This window comes from Dermochelys coriacea, chromosome 2 (assembly GCF_009764565.3).
Source record: "Dermochelys coriacea isolate rDerCor1 chromosome 2, rDerCor1.pri.v4, whole genome shotgun sequence".
Taxonomy (NCBI): Eukaryota; Metazoa; Chordata; order Testudines; family Dermochelyidae; genus Dermochelys; species Dermochelys coriacea.
Genome location: NC_050069.1, coordinates 191414276 through 191434068, shown reverse-complemented (window position 1 = coordinate 191434068; position 19793 = coordinate 191414276). Strand labels below are relative to the sequence as shown.

At 39.1% G+C, this 19793-nt stretch overlaps 1 protein-coding gene across 2 annotated transcripts in view; it reads left to right on the top strand.

Moving 5' to 3' along the window:
• The window catches only part of DNAJC13 (DnaJ heat shock protein family (Hsp40) member C13), a 106414-nt gene that overhangs the window by 83218 nt on the left and 3403 nt on the right, over positions 1-19793 (top strand). For both annotated transcript variants that reach the window (XM_038392553.2, XM_038392552.2), the window contains 15 exons: positions 221-388; positions 1781-1894; positions 2281-2397; positions 3248-3425; positions 5475-5566; positions 6460-6559; positions 7251-7325; positions 7495-7607; positions 8628-8797; positions 12000-12042; positions 13677-13850; positions 14941-15120; positions 15815-15955; positions 16704-16847; positions 17903-18002. In XM_038392553.2, coding sequence (XP_038248481.1) covers positions 221-388; positions 1781-1894; positions 2281-2397; positions 3248-3425; positions 5475-5566; positions 6460-6559; positions 7251-7325; positions 7495-7607; positions 8628-8797; positions 12000-12042; positions 13677-13850; positions 14941-15120; positions 15815-15955; positions 16704-16847; positions 17903-18002 — 1909 coding nt within the window. The remainder of the gene's footprint in view (positions 1-220; positions 389-1780; positions 1895-2280; positions 2398-3247; positions 3426-5474; positions 5567-6459; positions 6560-7250; positions 7326-7494; positions 7608-8627; positions 8798-11999; positions 12043-13676; positions 13851-14940; positions 15121-15814; positions 15956-16703; positions 16848-17902; positions 18003-19793) is intronic.

Below are 19793 nucleotides of genomic sequence, written 5' to 3'. Positions count from 1 at the left end.
TGCATATTTCTGTCTGTCAAGGTTGGCGCATAAACAAGAAGTAAACTAAAGGGAACTGAATTTGCTTATCGTGCAAGGCATTAAAAAAAGCATTGGACAACTTATTTTCAAGCGGTTTTTTTTAAAAAAGTAGTTATTTCTCTTTAGCTTGCTTCAGGTTTCTGTCCAAGATTAAGAATAGGATTGACCTTTTTAAAATTTATGTATTTTTCATTTACAGGAAGTAGCCAATGGTCTCGCCAAACTCAGTCTTCTTGCTTTGAGTCGTCTTGGAGGGTATTTGTCTGAAGAACAAATTACACCTGAAAATCCAGCAATAAGGAAAAGTTTGGCTGGAATGCTGACACCATATGTTGCAAGGAAACTTGCTGTGGCTGCTCCTACTGAGGTACAAGAATGTCTAAGGCAACCAAAGTATTGACATTATGTAAAACAACCTATAAGAAATAATTATTGGCTAAAAACTTACTTGTTAGCCACAGTAACAAATAAACCAGTGCAGCCTGAATCCTGAGAAATGAAGTGCAATTTGATAACCATTTCCCAGTCAAATGACTAAAATAACTAGTGATCTTTAGAACAGAACTCTCTCTTGATTTTTGTGAATGTTTTTAAAACAGTGGCTAGGTAACAGTGACTATCTAGTCAATTTTTTTTAATCTTAATAAAAATTTAAGTCTTGAATTGACCAACGATGCAGGTGAACACCCTTACCCCAAAATGTATGACAGGTACAGCACTTTGCAACACAAAGATGGGAACAAAGTGAATTCAGGGGTTGCAGGTACCAAGGTTTGGGGTAGACAGCATGGTGTTGGGAAACAAAAGTCAATGTAAGGGTAGAATTTAAAGACTATAGTGTTTAAAAGAAGGGAGCAACAACGTACAGAAGGATAAGAGCAGCAGAGAAGTTGGAGGTTAATAAAATTATCAGAATAAATTATGCTCCACAAAAGAAGTGAGGAAAGATTCTCCATTTAAGCCCCTCACACCATTTACTGTTCAATGCCTTTGTTCTGATGATTGAGTGAGTGGGAAGAGCAAAGGAGAGAACAGTGTCTGAATCCTCAGCTGGGTTTCGGGGAGTACAAGGAATTAAAGGTGGTGGTTCAAGGTAAACTTATTTGGAGCTGGAACAGGCAGAGGAAAGTGGGCAGTGTAAAGGACAATTATAAGGTTGTCAGGGTTATCTCCTGAAATGTGTGTGGGGACGGGGTTGGAAAAGAGCATGAAGAGGAGAGCGTAGGGATGAAGAAGGTGGAGGAAGTATGGGAGGAAAAAGAATCATTTGCAGAGTAGGGGGTAATATTGAAGACTTTGAACACAGGTCCAAGGGAAGGAGTTACAGCAGGCGCTATGAAGGAGTGCTGCTTCCAGTTGCTGGCTGCATGGGGGAGCTGCTGTTCCTTGGTTTCTGGTATGTGTGGAGTGGGAAGAAAAGATGGAAAAACTATGCTTGCAAAACCAGCATTTATATTATGCGTGCATACTTTTTTTGCAAGTATTGCTTCTCTCTGTTCTGCCCCCTCCCCCTCCCCCCCCCCCCCCAAAAAAAATCATATCTGGAAAATTTGGCCTTAAGCCTACTCCTGAAATCCAAGATCTAGCCAATGGGCCACATAATCTGAACCAGATCTTCACAAAGGCCATAGTTTTTTTGTTTTTGTGTTTTCCCCCGTATGATCTCTTCTCTTGGAACAGTGTTAAAACTCTCTGAATTTGCTTTTTGTGTAGAATTGTTAAACCCACTTATTTGCCTAAACTCTATTCTGTCTCCTAGATTCTGAAGATGCTCAACAGCAACACAGAGAGCCCCTATTTGATCTGGAATAATGGGACAAGAGCTGAACTTCTTGAATTCCTGGAATCTGAACAAGAAAGCATGATAAAAAGAGTGAGGCCCTCCTAAACATTTTTATGATAGAGCCTTTTTCTAGGTTGCCTTAAATGATCTGGTATCCTCAAGTTATAGGAAGTTTTTTAAAGCTCGGGAAAAATCGGCTCATGCAGTTTTTATTATCCAGCCACCGAGGGAAAACTTACATTGGCCAACTTCTCAGATATTTTTGTTCTCGCTGTTTTATTCTACAAACTTAAAACATATTTGTACGAAGTCTTGGGCTGTTGCTTTTGCCTTGTCTGTGTTTGGTTTGGAAATAATGGAGTCACAGCAGTTAACTCTTTCCCATACCTCCTATTTAAAAAAAAAAAAAAAAATTCTGTATGTGGTGAGTCATTTTGTAAATATATTTAACAAAGCATAATTTTTTTTCTTTGAAGGGTGATTGTGACAAAAGCTATGGATCTGAATTTGTCTTCAGTGACCATGCAAAAGAACTTATTGTGGGAGAGATTTTTGTTAGAGTTTACAATGAAGTCCCTACTTTTCAGCTAGAGGTGAGATTGTTAATTTTGCTGTTTGTGAAGAAACCTCAAGCTGGTCTTTCAAATGGTACTTATTTTGTGAATTTAAACCAAACTGCCATTTCAAATAGCATTCTGAAGGGCATTAAGAGTTAACACTGCCCAGGAAGTTTTATACAAAAGCTTCAGCAGTCATATTAGAAATATGCCTCTAAAGCTGGGGCATCTGCAGCTCCTGTTAACTTCTCAGGGTATCTCAACATCACAGCGTAGACTGAACTTAAGCATTTCTATTTGCTTAGGATGTATCATCTTGTTTTATCTCCCAGTTAAACAGGAGAGAAAAGAATCCAAATTGAAATTCTAACTGGCAGAGAAAAGCATGGGTTTGGTCAGAATTTGTCACAGGCATTTTGACCCAATTTTTAAATGGCTAAATGCTTCCCTAGAATGGCTTGAGTATTCCACACTCTTCTATCTTAAGCTGTTAGTTTTATGCTTTCTCAACAAAGATGGAGATGCTTGGTCACAACTTCAAACTTAATAGATTTTACCTGTAGTTAAACTGTAGTACTATCATGTCAGAAGAGGGAAAAATGGGCATTACAATAAAAGACTGGGGTGAATATACAATAATTGTCCACTGAGGGTCAGAACCTTCTGGTAAATAGGAAAGGAATCCTAGCTAGATCATGCACTGGTGAAAGGGGAGGTTCTGGTATGGAAAAGCTGAGAATCACCGCTTTACTGAATTTGGAAATGGCTTTTGAGCTTTCTGTACAATGCAGTTCAATACTTCTAGTGCAGAATACTTTGTATATGTTTTTGAAATACATGTATAAAGATTCTTGTGTATGCTTACTGATCTCTTCATTGTTTCAAGTTTCCAAAAGCATTTGCTGCAAGCCTTTTGGACTACATTGGCTCACAGGCACAGTACCTTCACACGTTAATGGCTATCACACAGACTGGGAAAGTAGAGTCTGATCAACATGGAGACCGGTTACGGAGGGTTGAAATGGCATTGGAGGCACTGAGAAATGTTATAAAACACAACCCAGGTAAACTTAAACATGTTGAATTAATCAATAAGCAGCACTTTGCAAATGACCTCTATAGATTTATTTTAAATATATGAATCTAGCACTAAACCTGTGCATATTGCCAAGCTGCAGAGATTCATGCTGCGGGCTAGCCAGTTGTCTTAAAAGGAGTATTTCTGGAATACACTATTTAAAGATCTTTAAATAGTGTAACAGCAACATTGGTAGAATGCTTTGCTTTTCTTTGCTAGGAAAATGGTGAATTTTGCTGAGAAGGTGTTTTGTTTGTTTCCCTTTTCTTGCTGTTGGTACATCAGTCTCGCAGAAATCTTCTTAACCACTTCTCCAAGGAGAGCACTTTTTTTGCCAATTGAAGAGTAAAGTCTCTTCACGTTTTTTTTTTAATCACCTATGGTAAAAGAGGGTGTGAAAACACTTTGTGCCTAGCATAGTGAAATATCAGTATCACTTTGCAGAGCTATTGTACTGTGTTCAAAGGCTTGTTGAAAACCAAGCCACTTAAAAAACAAATCAAAACAAAAACTGTCCTAGCATAGCTCTATTTAAGGGATGGAACCCCAGGGATGGTAGAAAATGTTTTAGTATTTTGAGGGAAGACACTTTTCAAACGCACTGGATTGCTAAATTTTTAATTTAGTTTTATGGAAACTATTACTAGAGGAAAACTATTAGAAATTCTTAATTCGCGTCTTTGGACGTGTAATAATACTACAACAGTGAAATTTTCTTGGCATGGTGGGGGTGCAGCCTAGACCTATTCAGAAGTAGAGAAAAATGACTGCTTTTGTTAGCCTATTCTGCGGACAGAACTTTGTTATTTTGAAGGGGCTAAAGAGGGGATGGGAGAGTTTTGGTGAACTACTAGATATTACGTTCTCTGTAATCAAGCTGAACTTTCATTTAAAGGTTGTGTGGTGGGGTTTTTTAAATCTTTCCAGAACAACCTGAGTTCTAATCCAGTTCTCTGGCAATTGCAAACTAAAGTGAAACTGTTTCCCTGTGTTCCTTCAAGGGGGGGTTACTGTCAAGGTTAACTTTTTTGGAAGCTTTTGAACTTCAAGAAAAATGTTTGCTAAAGGAATTTAAAAATATTTAAAAGTATCTATTTAAAAACAAAGGGGTGTTTTTTTAGCTACTCTGATGCTGACTTTAAGGGCCTTTTCTTTAAGGAAGAGTGGGCGGTCCCAAAACTGAAGAGCTGTCAAATGCACAAAATAAACAGGAAAAATCCAGGAAACTACTACTTTCAGTTACAGTAATCTCATACATTACAAGTAACTGGAAGCAGAAATGTGACCTATAATGTTGGTAATGTCCCTACAAGTAGTGAAAGCTCACTTTGCCAAAGATTAGACCCAAGTCTAAAGTTTAATTCTTACAACACTGAAGGTCGGCATGTTAGCAGTTCTGCAGTTGACAGGCAGCAAGTTCTTGCAGAGAAGACAATGGGGTAGGATTGGCATGAAAGTGTTTGTTTGAAATAGAGCCTGAACATTAGTGTCAAATGTATATTAACTCCATAGAAGTGGACTAACTTTGTAACCGCAGAAGAGAGAAAGTAGCTAAATGTCTGTCTGGAAAACAGTTTGAACTAGATAGTTGAACTGTAGACCCTAAATGTATTTGATTTTAACTGAATTATCGTGTTTGACAGGTGTCGCCAGTTCCTGCAACCTTGAAATGATACACCCTATTTGTTTAATCTACTCAGTACTTGGTTTTCCAATAGTGCCATTAAGGACTAATGGAGGAAAACCTGTTCTTATTTCCCCTTCTTTGATGTAGCTATTTTTCATGTTGGCTTGGTGTTTCACAGTTGGACTTGCAGGCAGCTTTTCAAATATTTTATGCATAGTTAGTTAGTTGTATTGCAGTAGCTTCGAGTCCTAGTTATGGACCAGGACCCCATTTTACAAACACAAAGATGGCCTGTGCTCCAGAGAGCTTAGTCTTTTTAAAGTAATTCATACTGTGTGTAACATTGATTGGGCAGCTCTTCATTAAGTGTTCTTTCCAATGGTAAAATAACTTATTCCTCCTTTATAGGTTCTGAGTGTGAATGCATAGGTCACTTTAAGCTGATATTCTCCCTTCTGCGTGTCCATGGAGCTGGTCACGTGCAGCAGTTGGCTTTAGAGGTAAAAACATTGCTTAAGCAATATTTTTGTGTACCCAGCCCACAGTACCTAATCACATGGATGCTGAATGTAGTTTGTTGCATAGATGAGCCAGGTATACCTGGCTAGGTTAAGAAATTGCATTTTTTTTATTTGTTTAAAATCTGTCAAATATCAGTCATAACTTGCTCCTATTTGAAAATCTTGACCTCATTCCAAGCTTACCATTTTAGACAGTAATTCCTGAACATTGCATGCACATTTTAATGCTGACTGTTTTAGGATATACTAGAAAAAATTATAATTTCTAACATTTGTTTAGCAAACAACTTGACCAAATAGCTCTTGAATCTGTTTTCTCAGTGGCTTTAGCACTCTTATATTTATATTTAATAAAAATAAATTTAGGCTAGCTTAACAGTAGCCAAAAACTTTAACAATGTGTTTTTTGTATTTTTAGGAATTAACACCTTCATTGTACATGTCCTTGTAAAATTTCAACATTGGGTTTTGAATCTAGGTTTATTGCACCCACTGGAGACTGTACTGTGCTACGGTAGTGCTTAGAAGTCCTGACTGAGACTGGGGGATTGGGGTGTACTGTTTGTGCTAGGTGTTATGCATACACATAGTAGGATAGTCCCTGCCTTGAAGAGTGAGCTAAATACTCCTGACAAATTATGGGAAGGGAGACTGGTACAGAAGCGAAGTTATTTGCCCAAGGTCAGTTGCAGAGCTATAATTCTTGAGTCCTAATCCAGTGCCCCATTGACTGGACCATACTGCCTCAAGAGAATTTACCTGATACAATATTGCATTTCTTAGCCAAAAGTGGCTTAAATTTATAATCTAGCCATTTGCCACAAAACTTACTTTTTTTTTTCCTAATGATTCATGCTTTTCATGTTTTGCAGGTGGTGAACATAGTGACTTGTAACCAGGAATGTGTTAACAATATTGCCGAGGCAATGGTTCTTTCCAATTTGCTGGCCCTCCTGCATTCCCTGCCTTCAAGTACGTGCTATGCAGTTGCTTGTCGAAAGTTTTGCATAAAAACCAAACTTGACAAACTTGTGAAAAGTTAGTGCTTTGGAATGCAACTAGCTGAACTTGTAACCTGATCCTGGGAATATCCTTAATGTTGCAATATGCATGACCTGAATCCCCTCTTTATACACTTTTTTACTTTTGGTTCAGCTCAAGTACACGTCTTAATCACTTAGATTTCAAGCTTTTCATTTTGGAAAACATACAATTAACACTTCTTTGACATTCACTTTATAAATTGAATACTTCTCTCTCCAAGTCTTAATCTATACAGTGTGCAATATCTCAGTTTTTGTAGTTTCAGCTGGTTGGTCTTCACCTGAATGACACCTTTGCTATGAACTTTATAAAGGAAATTTTAGGTAGATTGAACATAATTGCCTAACTGGAATTTAGTCAGGACTCTAGGCCTGCAATCTCTGACTTGTACTTACTTTTAAATCCTTTCTTTCAAATTCTCATTAGGTAAGCATTATTTTTTACTCATGATGATGCTTTCCAGGAACCAGTTCTTTGAGGGGAAAATCTCCTTGGTTGGCTTAACACCAGAACTGAAGTGTTCTGTTCTTCATGGCACTCAGTCCAGTAAATCGTATATGGAAGAACTGATCATAACAGCAGGCATAGTTTCTCTAATATTTCTGTTTAATCTTGACAGGTCGGCAGCTTGTTCTTGAAACTCTCTATGCCTTGACATCTAGTACAAAAATAATTAAAGAGGCTATGGCAAAAGGTACAGTATTCTCTGAATGGCTGATAAAATAGACATGTACAAAATGAAGATCAAAACTGTTGCAGACATGGTGGTGTGAGATTTTGCTCTGCTACTTAAAGCAGTGCATAACTAGTGGCTGATGTGATTTGGAAAAACCTAAACCTTTTTCCCCCTGTTTTCCAAACAGGTGCTTTAATCTACTTATTAGATATGTTCTGCAATTCAACACATCCACAGGTCCGAACCCAGACAGCAGAGCTTTTTGCCAAAATGACTGCAGATAAGCTAGTGGGTCCAAAGGTGAGCAAGAGTGAATTTAAGAAGTTGCTAGGTTATTTTTCACACAAAGGACTTGGTGTCCCTGAAATTAAAGAGGAGGTACCGAACAACTCAAAATACAGTCAACTTTGAGAAGTTAAATGTACTTTACTACGCCTGCCTGTAAGTCCTTCCTAACAGCTTTTGTGGGCTTACAAAGTTTTCTTAATGTTTTTCTCCTCTGTTGCTTGTCAAAGACTCAAACATGGGAAACTGATTGTACAACAACAGGGAAACTGGCTAGAAAAACTGAATGTTTCTCTAATCTTTCAATTATAGTAACATTAGGTATTTGTTTGAAAACATTTTACCTTTTGTAATGTGATTAGATTGCAATGTTCCATGAAGCTTGCATAAGAACAGATATATGTTTCATGTGATTGCAAGAGTACTTGGCAAGATATAGATCGCATTGGTAGATCTAGAGGGGTATGGATTTAGGAAATACTGTTTTCCAGCATGTAAAATCATTGATGGGGACAAAAGTCATCTCTTCAGGAAGGAGACTAAAGGGTAGATTGATTTTCAGGATCTTCAAACTTGCATATCAAAAATGTGAGCTATTTTTTCCATCTTTATGTAAAGAGAAAATATATCATTTGTATTTAACTAAAATGAATTGTCATTTTTAAACTTTCTAATTGTGAGATTTCAGTATAAAATCTCAAAAGTACCCGTAACCAGCGTAACAAAGATGTGATCTCAGATTTATCATTTCTAACTGACTTTTAGTCATTAGATGCCTGCATTTGAGATGCCGTGTCTCACTGTGAAATTAATGGTTGGATTTTTATACCAGATAGCTTATTAAATTAAATAGACATAAAATTGAGTTTGAATGATGCTTTCTCTTATTAGACAGAAGTATTTTGGCATAGTCATGTACAAATACATGAATTTTAAAAAAAGACATTACGTAGGAAGACCTTTCATGATGCCATTGAGTTTAACTGGTATGGTGTTTGATATTATAAAATGGTTGGGATTGCTTTTCTTTTGCAGGTTAGAATTACACTAATGAAGTTTCTGCCTGGAGTCTTTATGGATGCCATGAGAGATAACCCTGAAGCTGCTGTTCATATTTTTGAAGGAATGCATGAAAATCCTGAGTTAATTTGGAATGACCTCTCCAGGGATAGAGTATCTACAACAGTTCGAGAAATGATGCTAGAGTATGTAGACTTACTATGTAAATAGCTACTGTATTTGCTAAGTTTCAGAGTAGCAGCCGTGTTAGTCTGTATTCACAAAAAGAAAAGGAGTACTTGTGGCACCTTGGAGACTAACAAATTTATTTGAGCATAAGCTTTCTTGAGCTACAGTGGGGCCTCTCCTTTTGCCCCTCCACCCCCACGAACATGATACAGTTCTGTGGTGACCTAGAATCCTATTTTCGACGTCTCAGACTCAAGGAATATTTCCAACACACCTCTGACCAACATATTAACCCACAGAGACCTTCCTGCCAACACTACAAAAAGAAGGATTCTGGGTGGACTCCTCCTGAAGGTCGAAACAGCAGCCTGGATTTCTACATAGACTGCTTCCGCCGACGTGCACGAGCTGAAATTGTGGAAAAGCAGCATTGCTTACCCCATAACCTCAACCATGCAGAACAGTGCCATCCACAGCCTCAGAAACAACTCTGACATCATAATCAAAAAGGCTGACAAAGGAGATGCTGTCGTCATCATGAATAGGTCGGAGTATGAAAAAGAGACTACTAGGCAGCTCTCCAACACCACTTTCTACAAGCCATTACCCTCTGATCCCACTGAGAGTTACCAAAAGAAACTACAGCATTTGCTCAAGAAACTCCCTGAAAAAGCACAAGAACAAATCCGCACAGACACACCCCTACAACCCCGACCTGGGGTATTCTATCTGCTACCCAAGATCCATAAACCTGGAAATCCTGGACGCCCCATCATCTCAGGCATTGGCACCCTGACAGCAGGATTGTCTGGCTATGTAGACTTCCTCCTCAGGCCCTTCGTTACCAGCACTCCCAGCTATCTTTGAGACACCACTGACTTCCTGAGGAAACTACAGTCCATTGGTGATCTTCCTAAAAACACCATCCTAGCCACTATGGATGTAGAAGCCCTCTACACCAACATTCCACTCAAAGACGGACTACAAGCCGTCAGGAACAGTATCCCCGATACTGTCACGGCTAACCTGGTGGCTGAACTTTGTGACTTTGTCCTCACCCATAACTATTTCACATTTGGGGACAATGTATACCTTCAAATCAGCGGCACTGCGATGGGTGCCCACATGGCCCCACAGTATGCCAACATTTTTATGGCTGACTTAAAACGCTTCCTCAGCTCTCGTCCCCTAATGCCCCTACTCTACTTGCGCTACATTAATGACATCTTCATCATCTGGACCCATGGAAAAGAAGCTCTTGAGGAATTCCACCATGATTTCAACAATTTCCATCCCACCATCAACCTCAGCCTGGACCAGTCCACACAAGAGATCCACTTCCTGGACACTATGGTGCTAATAAGCGATGGTCACATAAACACCACCTTATATCGGAAACCTACTGACCGCTATTCCTACCTACATGCCTCTAGCTTTCATCCAGATCATACCACTCGATCCATTGTCTACAGCCAAGCTCTACGATATAACTGAATTTGCTCCAACCCCTCAGACAGAGACAAACACCTACAAGATCTCTATCATGCATTCCTACAACTACAATACCCACCTGCTGAAGTGAAGAAACAGATTGACAAAGCCAGAAGAGTACCCAGAAGTCACCTACTACAGGACAGGCCCAACAAAGAAAATAACAGAACGCCACTAGCCATCACCTTCAGCCCCCAACTAAAACCTCTCCAACGCATCATCAAGAATCTACAACCTATTCTGAAGGACGACCCATCACTCTCAGATCTTGGGAGACAGGCCAGTCCTTGCTTACAGACAGCCCCCCAATCTGAAGCAAATACTCACCAGCAACCACACAACAGAACCACTAACCCAGGAACCTATCCTTGCAACAAAGCCCGTTGCCAACTCTGCCCACATATCTATTCAGGGGATACCATCATAGGGCCTAATCACATCAGCCACACTATCAGAGGCTCGTTCACCTGCGCATCTACCAATGTGATATATGCCATCATGTGCCAGCAATGCCCCTCTGCCATGTACATTGGCCAAACTGGACAGTCTCTACGTAAAAGAATGAATGGACACAAATCAGACGTCAAGAATTATAACATTCAAAAACCAGTTGGAGAACACTTCAATCTCTCTGGTCACTCGATCGCAGACCTAAGAGTGGCTATACTTCAACAAAAAAGCTTCAAAAACAGACTCCAACAAGAGACTGCTGAATTGGAATTAATTTGCAAACTGGATACAATTAACTTAGGCTTGAATAGAGACTGGGAATGGATGAGTCATTACACAAAGTAAAATTATTTCCCCATGGTATTTCTCCCTCCCATCCCACCCCCCACTGTTCCTCTGATATTCTTTACAGCTAAATTCAGTGCCTTGCATAATGACAGGTTTCAGACTAACATGGCTGCTACTCTGAAATCTGATATTCTTGTTAACTGCTGGAATTAGCCTACCTTGCTTGTCACCATGAAAGGTTTTCCTCCTTTTCCCCCCCCCGCTGCTGGTGATGGCTTATCTTAAGTGATCACTCTCCTTACAGTGTGTATGATAAACCCATTGTTTCATGTTCTCTGTGTGTGTATATAAATCTCTCCTCTGTTTTTTCCACCAAATGCATCCGATGAAGTGAGCTGTAGCTCACGAAAGCTTATGCTCTAATAAATTTGTTAGTCTCTAAGGTGCCACAAGTACTCCTTTTGTATTTGCTAAGTGACACGCTTGTGTATCTGTTTGATTCCTTAGGTTCATTCTCACTAATTAACACAAATATCCATCTGTGACAAAAATTGAATTGATTGATTTTAAAAAGTAGAAAACGATTAAGACAATAATCTTCTGTTAGAGCATGTGGGTTGAGTGGAGCCTCAGCACAACTGTGAATAATAAGAACCAAGCAGTGCAGTGCATGTAACTGCCACCTGATGGCCACCCGCTGCCTATGAAGATCTAGAGAAAAGGAAGGCACTTAGTTCTGTGTGCTCTCTCAGCCCAACAGGTCACATTGTTTCAAACCTGAGAAGGGAGAATTGAAAGTGAGCGGGAAAGAAGGTAGTTTTGGAATGTGACTTTTGCTTAACGATTACACGTGTCAGGGAGTGGGGGAGCCAATAAGGAGAGTGAAGGTTTGGATTTTGAATGGGAGCCAAAGTTTTTTGTTGCATCTAGGAACAGTAGTCTTTTAATTCACCTAATTTCTTTTTCTTTTTTTTTTTTTTTTTTAAATAGGCACTTTAAACTTCAGAGGGACAACCCTGACGCTAACTGGAAGGTAAAAGCAATAATGTTCATATTTTGGGGCCCCAAGAGAAACAGTAGGGAAATTGGTAATAAGTGCTCACGCTTTGTTTTCACATGCATTCCTTTTCTCTGCAGTGGCGTAGAAAATGCCAGTGACGCTTCTAGCAAAAACCACCTGCTCTCTCTCATTACTGTAGTCTAGAGTTGACGACATCTAAAAAACAAGTTATGCTGTAGAATTACTGAATCTATCCTCCACATAACTCCACAAAGTCAGTCTCTTGCTAGAAGCGTTTAAACACGGGCAGGCTATAAATGTACATAAGTTATAATCTTAACAGTGAAGTTCAAAACTAAATTGTGATCAGAGAGCCTTAACTGGTCCCCGGTATGCTGACTTTCTGAATAATCAAATCTGTTGCGTGATCATAATAAATTACTCTGTTTTCCAGTTGTTAGTAAGCCGTTAAGGTTTTCATCACATAAAAATGTCCGTCTCGGCCAACTGAATTGGTTGTATAGTAAATGTATAGTAAAGTATTTGTAAATCTGTCCTAAAGATAATGAGTCCAGTGGTACCTTGAAGACAGATTTATTTGGGTATAAGCTTTCATGGGTGTAAAAACCTACTTCTTCAGATGCATGGAGTGAAAATTACGGATACAGGCATAAATATACTGGCACATGAAGAGAAGGGAGTTACCTTACAAGTGGAGAACCAGTAACTCCCTTCTCTTCATGTGCCAGTATCTGTAATTTTCACTCCATGCATCTGAAGAAGTGGGGGTTTTTTTACCCACAAAAGCGTATGCCCTAATAAATCTGTTGTTCTTTAAGGTGCCACCAGACTCCTCGTTTTTATGGATACAGACTAAGATGGCTACCCCTCTGATACTAAAAATAATAGGACATTAGAATCTCTTCCATTGCCATTGCAATTTTAGTAATTCCCCTCAGAAAATGTAGTTCTGACAAGACAATTGAGTAGTGTTAGGAAATAGCTTAACATAAACACACCTTGACCTGTGGAGTATGTGCTGTATGGCTTCACACTTTAAACTGTCAAACACACAAGAAAGGAAAAAATGCAATTGTTGGTTCCAATAAAAATCTGAACTGGAACTCTTCTACCAGTTCTGCTGTAAAGCTTCAAATATTTGAATGTCTTTCATATCAGTTGAGATGATTTACTAAAAAATCAGGCTCATTAGATTATCCTCAGTTAATGCTAAACATAAAACTCATTAGTCTTCATCAGCCATGTCATTTAATTTCTTTTGTGATTAGTGGCCATCACTAGTATATTTTCATTCCCTGCAACTAGCTGAACCAATAGACAAGATTTACTTGAAAATGCCCACTCACCATACAGTACTTCCAAGTTTCTAGGAAGGAATCAGGTACCTAGTGTTTCTACAGTAAGTTACTGTAAAGAAATTATGGTATTGCTAACTTTGCTGAACAATTCTGTGTTGGACGTGTTTTAGGGAACAGAAAGCTGGTAGTCTGTGGGTCTCCTTTAATTTAAAAAAAAAAAAAAGCTTTAATGAAATCATGGTTGTAATTGGTTACAAGGTTTTACTGATTTGCCTCTTTCCTGATAAGAGGGGTGACTTTTATTGCCGAGTTATATGGCAACTTTTGTTCCTTTCCAATTTTATATAGCTGCCTGAAGACTTTGCTGTGGTGTATGGTGAAGCAGAAGGTGAACTTTCTGTAGGGGGAGTCTTCTTAAGAATCTTTATTGCCCAGCCGGCCTGGGTTCTTCGAAAACCTAGAGAATTTCTTATTGCACTGTTGGAAAAATTCACTGAACTGCTGGAGAAAAATAACCCCCATGTAAGAAGCCTTTCTAGCTATGCTTTTAAAATTGTGTTCAACATATAGTAAGGGCAGAGTTGGGCAAATATCAAAGCAATAATGTAAGATGCTAATTAGCATTTAGTTAGTTTTGCTTCTGTCTTGCTGCTTGTATTTCTGCTTGCAATGATGGTAGCAGTTTCCTTTCCAACATAGAAATAGCTTTAAATTTTATTTCTGATTTTGTGAAAAAGCACTTAGATAAGATGAAGCGCTTTAAAAATAATAAATAAGCAAAGAATTAGAATTTGAATGCCTTAAATCAAGAGTCCTTGCCTTTTGATTACTCCTTTAAGTCCTATTGGAGTTTTAGCTCAAGGTATTGACTAAGGGAATGCAAAACCAAGATAGCTCCTCAAACATTCTGTAACTTCATGGCTTGCTTGGAGGAAAACTGCACCTGTCTAGGTCAACCTAACAGTACAAAAAAATCACAGGAAAAGAAGCACTTGCCAACATAAACCTCAACATTAAAAGCGGGTTAGAAATGGACGTTCAGTTTGTGTCACTGGCTGTTGACCCAGTTACATCACTGCTGAGCAAGGTTGCCTCCCCTATCACTCAGCTTAGTGTAAAAAGAATAAACCATTTTTAGCTTATTCATGGGATGAGCAAAATTATTAATTGTGCTTGAAACACTCTGAGTGAAATCAGTGATTCAGTGGTATCAAATTTTTCTTTTTAAAAAAAGAAAAAAATTCCCTGGACGCTGTCTGGAGGAACTCGGGTAGGCTGAAGCCCATCCTGGCTCAGTTACTTCTACTCTACTCATTCTAGTTTTTGAAATGAAGCAATGTATTTAGTGAGTTTATGCAAACTTCTGTTTTGTTAACAGAGATGCATTTCTCCCCCCTCCCCCCCCCCAATTTACCGGCTTTAAATCACTGTAGAAATCAATGCGTATCTGTAATACTTTGTATCTTCTGACTTTCCACAGATCAGAAACAGCAAGTACTTGTGTACTGGAGTTGCAGTGGTATAGCCTGCTGCACTGAGCTTCTTTAATGTTATAGCTAATTTTGACCTCGAAAATTAATAATTGAATGCAAAGACTTGTATGCTTTCACAGGGGGAAACGCTAGAAACTATAACAGCAGCAACCGTGTGCATCTTCAGCACTCAGCCTCAGCTAGCAGATCAAGTCCCACCACTTGGTCATCTCCCCAAGATTCTCCAGGCTCTAAATCATAAGAACAATGCTATTCCTAAAAGTGCTGTTCGTGTCATACACACACTGTCTGATAATGAGGTATCGCGTTTAAGATTTTCTTTTAGATGGAATGTATGCTAAATGTATATGGCGTATACGTTCATACTAACTTAGGGCTTGTTGACATAGTCCAACAAAGCACTCTGGAGGGGTGTGATTTGTAGAGCGCTCTAACTGCCCCACTTAGACCCGGCTGGTGCGCTCTAAAATGTATCTAGTTTGCTGTAATGTTGTGTTAATGCAAGCCAGGTACCTTCGGAGTGTGCCAGCAAGGTCTACACAGAGTAATTAGAGCACAACATGTTGGAGCACTTTACCGCAACCTGTAGACTTTTGTGGCAAATTAAATCTTCTGAGAACTCTCCTAATAGCCATATTGGTTACCTACGTGGATATTTCACCCCCTCACTCTTAAAACTAAGCCAACATAGCTTCTAACCATAGTTGGGTTTTTTTTCTTCTGTGCTTGCTGTATTACTGTGGTTGATCGGTTAGTAAGTGGTTTTAATTCATCCTAATTATGAAATTAGAAAAGCATCTAGCAAACATCTACTGCAACAGTTGGTGCTTGCTGCTACTATTGTGCAACATCAGGAAAGTATGAAGGGGACAGTTGGATATCTGCAGTTTATCATCGTAATAGATGTACAAGTTACAATAGTATTCATGATTTGAATTTTAGATTAAAAACACAATCAACACAACACAAATGCTTTTCCTTCTCTGTGTACAGCTTTGTGTTCGAGCAATGGCATCACTTGAGACCATTGGCCCTTTGATGAATGGAATGAAAAAGCGATTGGATACGATTGGTCTAGCCTGTGAAGCACTTAATCGAATGTTTCAAAAGGAGCAGAATGATTTAGTAGCCCAAGTAAGCAAGCTGTTCTAAAGAAATGGTACAAGTACTTCTCACACTCGGGTGTGCATTAGTCAGTTCAGGAGGTGTGCAAGAACTGTGTCCTGTGATTACTGACTTCTTTAGAGTGCTAGATGGGGCTCACTTCTGTCTTGCCTATTAACTTGTCTATTTTCCTGTTGTCGGTCTAGTGCTATTAAAAGTCCTGGTTTGACAAAGCTAGAATCTGAAATTCCTCACTGATAGCTCAGAACTGCAGTACAGGCTTCCTTGTGCTCTTTGGACAACAGACTTAGACTTTATTGTAAAGCTTCTAAGGTGAGAGAGTAGCTTATGACTTTTTTCTCTTCTGAGATGGTAGAAAAAACCATGTCAGTCAGACTTGCTTCAAGGATGTGGACCAGGCGCAGAACTGCCAGCTCACTTCATAATTGTCACCGAGTAGCTTAGTGTCTTCTGAGTTTAATTGACATCATTGCATTTTCTTTTTTTCCTGGCATTTTTATCTTGTCTGCAGCGGCATGAGCTTAGCTGTTCGCATACCCGTACTGACCTGTCTTCAGAAATAGGTGTAATAGAGCAGTTCAGAGTATTGTGGATCTTCAAAAGAGATCCTGTTATTCCAAAAGACAAAAAACGTATTCGTGCAACAACTGTTCTAAAGCAGAGTGAAGTGAGCAATCAAACACTGGTAAAATTCCATTCAATTCAAGTGTTCTCAAAGTCCATTGTATTAAGTATCTCCAATAATTTTGCTTTGTAGGCTTTGAAAGCAGATTTGGTTCCGTATCTCCTTAAATTGCTTGAAGGTGTTGGCCTTGAAAATTTGGAAAGCCCATCAGCCACAAAAGCTCAGATAGTTAAAACCTTGAAGTCTATGACTCACAGCCTACAGTATGGAGAACAGGTAAGTACTTACTAACAAAGTTCTGAATCGCTGGTCTTGAGAAAGCTTAATCATTATATACAGAGAGACAGTTTTTGAGCCAATACACCTGAGAGCATGTCTCCCGGCCTGATCTTTATTGAAGTGCTTAAGCTGCATCAACTAATGGTTTTTGTTAAGTGGCAGAGTATCCCAGATTCACAGCTTTTAATGAGTCAGTCAGTCTATATCTTCCTATGAAGGGAAGATCGGGAGCAGAGGATGAGATTTGTACACCACCGGACAAAGCATAGAAATAGTGTCTGGGAGACCTAGAGTGCCAGTGAAGGCTGACATCGTCTGAAATTAGATAGGCAAGACTGCTGCACAAGTGTTCTCGGAGCCTGTACGCAGTGGGTAAAGAGTAAAGTATCTGGAGAACTGCAGCTTGAAAACTTCTTTGGATTCTTGAAAATTCCTCTGCACAGAGAATGCTTTAGAGTTGAGACCTGAAAAATAAATTGTCCAAGTAACACAGATTCTCTGACCAGTTGAGACTGTGTACACTTCCACTCCCACTGCAATACTAAAATCAGAATCTTGTTCATACATCCCTCTGATTCAGTTAGTCCTGAGCCCCTTTCTTCCATCCTCATTCAAGACTGTCAAGTACTATCCAGGTTGATGCCCTGATTCTGCCACAAGGCAACAGTTCTGCTTCTCAGGCTATCTGGCATTTGAGGCAGGAGGCTGCTATGATTGCTTCTGCTCTCCCTGTTGACCAACTGAATGGGTGAGGGAAGAGGAGCACTAGGGAGAAATTCAAGCTGTTTGATAGTGCTAAATCTTCTTGGGATATCCATGCTTTTATATTCAGCCCCCACCCAAACAGTGACCAACCATTTACCCTATATAATAGTTGTGGTTTGGGGTTAGGATTGTGTATGACTGTTTGGATACTTAAGTGTTCATTTTGTATAGATCTAGTTAATTTCTAAAAACTGACCTTACCACATTTAGTAAAGAGTGAAATGTTTCCATCCAGCTACTGTAAGCAGTTATGAAATGTAGACACTTACCAGCTCTTTATGTTGTAGGTAAATGAAATCCTGTCTCGTTCCTCTGTGTGGAGTGCCTTCAAAGATCAGAAACATGACTTGTTCATTTCTGAGACACAAACAGTAGGATACCTCACAGGTCAGCAACACTTATTTCAGATCAGAGTTGTAACCTTCACTTCACTGCTGCTGTTTCAAATGAACCTTGAAATATGCCTGAATAGAGCTGAGATACTTGACTTATTGCTTTAAGGTGTGGTGGGTACAGCCTTTATTTATCCTCCAAAGTTTTGCTGCCATCATGTGACCATTCGTTGCACTATGCTAACACTATGAAGTACTGTTTTTCATTTTATACTGTTTGATCTCTTCTGCTGACATGGGCAGGCCATTTCTGTTGTTAGCCCATGGCTGGCGCATACCTGAACATGTATTTCTGAGAAATTAGTTATTATGGTTTTTAGTGTTTAAAAATAAAAGTGTAATGGGCTTTGTAAGACGACTTATGCCTGCAGATTTTCCTACCAATAGCAAATAGTCCTCACAGTGCTCTGTGGTGATGCAGCTAAAGTGTGTTCCAGCTCCAGCTGGCTGTTGTACTTAAATATCACAGGCAAAGTTCTCACAAGTGCCTAAGAGCATAGTTCATTATGGCTTCATCACTTCTAGTGTACGGGTTCTAGTCTTCATTTTTCAAATAACATCACTTTGTTCAAAAGCAAATTTAGCCTTTGTATCTTGGGTTTATCAAGAAGCATGGTGTTACCTGTTCACACTGTGCAAATATTCAATTAATTTATTGACTCATGGTAGCTCAAAATTATGCTGAAGCAGCATACTTGTATTCTGAGACCTGTAACTTTGTGGTAGGAAGAGTTCAAACTTTAAGAAACTTGCATGGCTAGATTTTTTTTTCATTTTGATAAGGCATACTGTATTATACTGTGGTTTCCTTCATGGAGTCCAAAGCTAAGCTTATTTTATTTAACAAACAATGAGTTAGTTCAGTTTTAGTTGATTAACATTTCTATATAACCTACAAACTGTCCACAAGCTGTAACAAGTTTCTTCTCATTGATTGCTGATAAAAGCAACCTAAACTGTTATGAAATTTCTCCACTAAAATAAATTATTTAAAACTGAGGGAAAGGCCAAAAGGTTTATGTGGGAGTTTAATTTTTAAGACTTCTGATTTTTGAAGGACTTCGTTAAGCCTTTTCTCAAGTCAAGTATGACTAAGCTTTTCCTCACAGTCCAGGGAACTTGCATGCCTCTCCCCAGATGAGCACAGAGTTATAGTCACACCTCTCTACCTGCATGTGGTCATCAACCCTCACTTGTGAAGTGATACTGACTAGATTATTCACACGCTAAGACAAATGTGTAGAAAGGAAAGGCTCTGATATTTCTGATCATATTTCCAGATAAAGCTCACTGAGCCCTTTTGGCTAATTGAGGTTAAGAATGTTACAGCCTAGGAGCAGTTTCTTAGCATTTGTTGGGCTGTAGGGGTATACCATTATTTGAACAGGAGAACCCTAATTTGTGGTTTGTTTGCCCTTCATGAAAAGGGCATAGCACTTCTAAGTCACACGTCCATGTTCAAGACTGCCTAGCTGTTTCACTACTCCATTTATTTGGTAAATAGTCTTGCTTTCTTTTGGCTATCAGCAAGACATCAGAGCCAACATGGTTCCATGCATTGGTAGACTTTCTGCTGACGCTCATTTGCTTTTTTGCTGAGTAGAGTCCTACGATATTTCATATACCAAAGAAATCCTATAGTGAAAGTGTTAGCTGACTTCAGCTGTTGGGGGAGGGAGGGAGAAGTGAGGGAGGGACCCAAACAATTTATATTCTTAATGACCAGACTTTTTGAGAGATTCTGTACAAGTCAAGTAAACTCTCTATGCCTTTCTTGTTTGTAGCA